At 42.1% G+C, this 2,093-nt stretch overlaps 1 protein-coding gene across 2 annotated transcripts in view; it reads right to left on the reverse strand.

Moving 5' to 3' along the window:
* The window catches only part of nup50 (nucleoporin 50), a 4,262-nt gene extending 2,604 nt beyond the window's left edge, over positions 1-1,658 (reverse strand). For both annotated transcript variants that reach the window (XM_031840437.1, XM_031840438.1), the window contains exons 1-4: positions 1,518-1,658; positions 713-791; positions 508-588; positions 189-429 (exon numbers count right to left, since the gene is read on the reverse strand). In XM_031840437.1, the coding sequence (XP_031696297.1) occupies positions 189-429; positions 508-588; positions 713-781 (391 nt within the window). In that variant the 5' untranslated portion in view covers positions 782-791; positions 1,518-1,658. The remainder of the gene's footprint in view (positions 1-188; positions 430-507; positions 589-712; positions 792-1,517) is intronic.
* Positions 1,659-2,093: the final 435 nt, after the last annotated feature.

A 2,093-nucleotide genomic window follows, 5' to 3' on the forward strand; every position in this document is an offset into this window, starting at 1 on the left:
AGAGAGAGAGAGAGAGAGAGAGAGAGAGAGAGAGAGAGAGAGAGAGATTAAACAGACGGACATCATAACCTCGTCTCTCTTCAGCTGTATAATCTCCAGACCTGTTGTTTGTTCTTCCTGTCCTTTTTTATATCATCAGTGAGCTCATAATCATAATAATAATAAAGGTCCACCAGTTGTCTCCTCACCTGGTGATGAGCTGGACGTCACAGCCGGAGAAGAGAAACCGGAGAACGCTGGAAGAGAGCTGCTGCTGTTCCCGTTGGCCAGTGCGCTGAGGCCCGAGAACCCTCCTCCTCCGTTACCGAAACCGGAGAACGCCGTGGGGGCGGAGCCTCCGGAGAACGCCGTAGAGGTGAGGCCTCCGCCGCTCGCCGCCGACGACAAAGAAAACCCTTTAAACCCTTTGAAGGATCCGCTTCCATCGGCCTGAAACCAGAGGCGACGTTTAGACGTCTACGTTCATGACTCTACGGGTTAATAACAGGCGTATATTTCTGGGTTTACCTCTCCGATGTTTCTGCGTTTGGCCTTCTTTATCGGCCGACTCTTCAACACATCTTCACTTGCAACTAAAAACGTCCCGGCCTTCATGAAGGAGATCAGATTTACACACTGAACATCTGACCTCCATCACTTACAAATGTTTCTGCTTTCGTGTGATTTAGTGTAAAGTTTGTGTATTTATTGATTATACATTACATTTACTCACCTCCTCTCCCTCCTCCTCCTGATCCCAGTTCCTGTCCGTTAGCTCTTTATCAGCGATCCTCTTCGCCATCCCTCCGTCTCTGAGACAGAGAAGAAGAAAAGGTCAGCAGGTCGTCTTCTTCTCTACGGAAACTTAATCAACTAAATAATGCAGACGGTCAAATATACTCTGTTACAAGTAATACTCCTGCAAACAAAATACACTTAAGTACTCATAATGCAGAATAACATATTTTAATTATTAATGTGTATATCACTTTAAAAGGTGGAGCTCATTTTAAAGCCTTTATATACTGCTGATAGTTTAGTCTATAATTATACATCATAATGTATTAGTTGATTATATTTAGCATTCATAATCTGTGAAGTAATCAGATAAATGTAGTGCAGTAAAAACTACACATATTGAGATATTATACCTGTGAAAATGGACTTTGTTACTTCCCATTACTGCCGATATAAAAACACCTCTGATGTTAGATTGAAGAGGTCGAATATAGAATAATTTTCATAAATACAGCTGAAGAGTTGCAGTTGGGCAACAGTTAACGTCAGCTAGCTTCACTTAGCGCTTCTTTAAAGGCTCCCAGTTTCTCATTTATATCGATAATTAAGGTTTAAGTCAGATTATTGTAATTAACGTTAAAGTGTTAACTCACTAACGTGTTCATCCGGGTCTCTAACATCCATCCTCGGGCTGCTAGCCGGTGAGCTAACGGCAGTGAGAGCTAACGGCTAAACGTCATGCTAACGTTAGCTCTGTCACACAGACCGGTTGTAAATAACGTTATTTAATTTAAACGTACCTCTATCTGGACCTGTGAGTGACTCCCGGACGGTCCTTTCCTCTCCGGTGTTTAGATAACCTGCCTCTCCGGTAAAAACGTCTCTGTGTTTTGAACGAGCCTCTCTCACGCCGCCATTTTACAGAGCCGTGTGTATATCTGCATGGGTTTGCGGCGTCCACCGTGTTTGCGCTTGCGCAGTAGACACATAGTTCCCTTTTTAGCATGGGAGCTGTAGTCTTTAACAAGTAACCATTTTTTTACATTACGGTGCATGTTCGCATGGGTTCACGCGTCCAACGTGTTTGCGTATACGCAGGAGACACATACTTCCATTTTTAGTATGGGAGTTGTAGTCTTTAACGATTGACCATTTTTGTGTATATATATTTGGATATAAATTCCACACATATCTACTTTTTTAAACTATTTTTATGCTATTTTTCCAGGGGGTCTGCATGGGTAGATGCCATTATATATTAAGATGTTTATTCTTTGTTATTTCTGTCTTTATCACTCATTTGGGGATTCTATATTAAGATTTTTGACACAAAAATAGTCTTGGTTCGCTTCCGGTTTCAACTTCCGGTTCAAGCG

The sequence above is a fragment of the Anarrhichthys ocellatus genome, unplaced genomic scaffold (assembly GCF_004355925.1).
Source record: "Anarrhichthys ocellatus isolate YVR2014 unplaced genomic scaffold, GSC_Weel_1.0 scaffold2778, whole genome shotgun sequence".
NCBI classification, from domain to species: Eukaryota; Metazoa; Chordata; class Actinopteri; order Perciformes; family Anarhichadidae; genus Anarrhichthys; species Anarrhichthys ocellatus.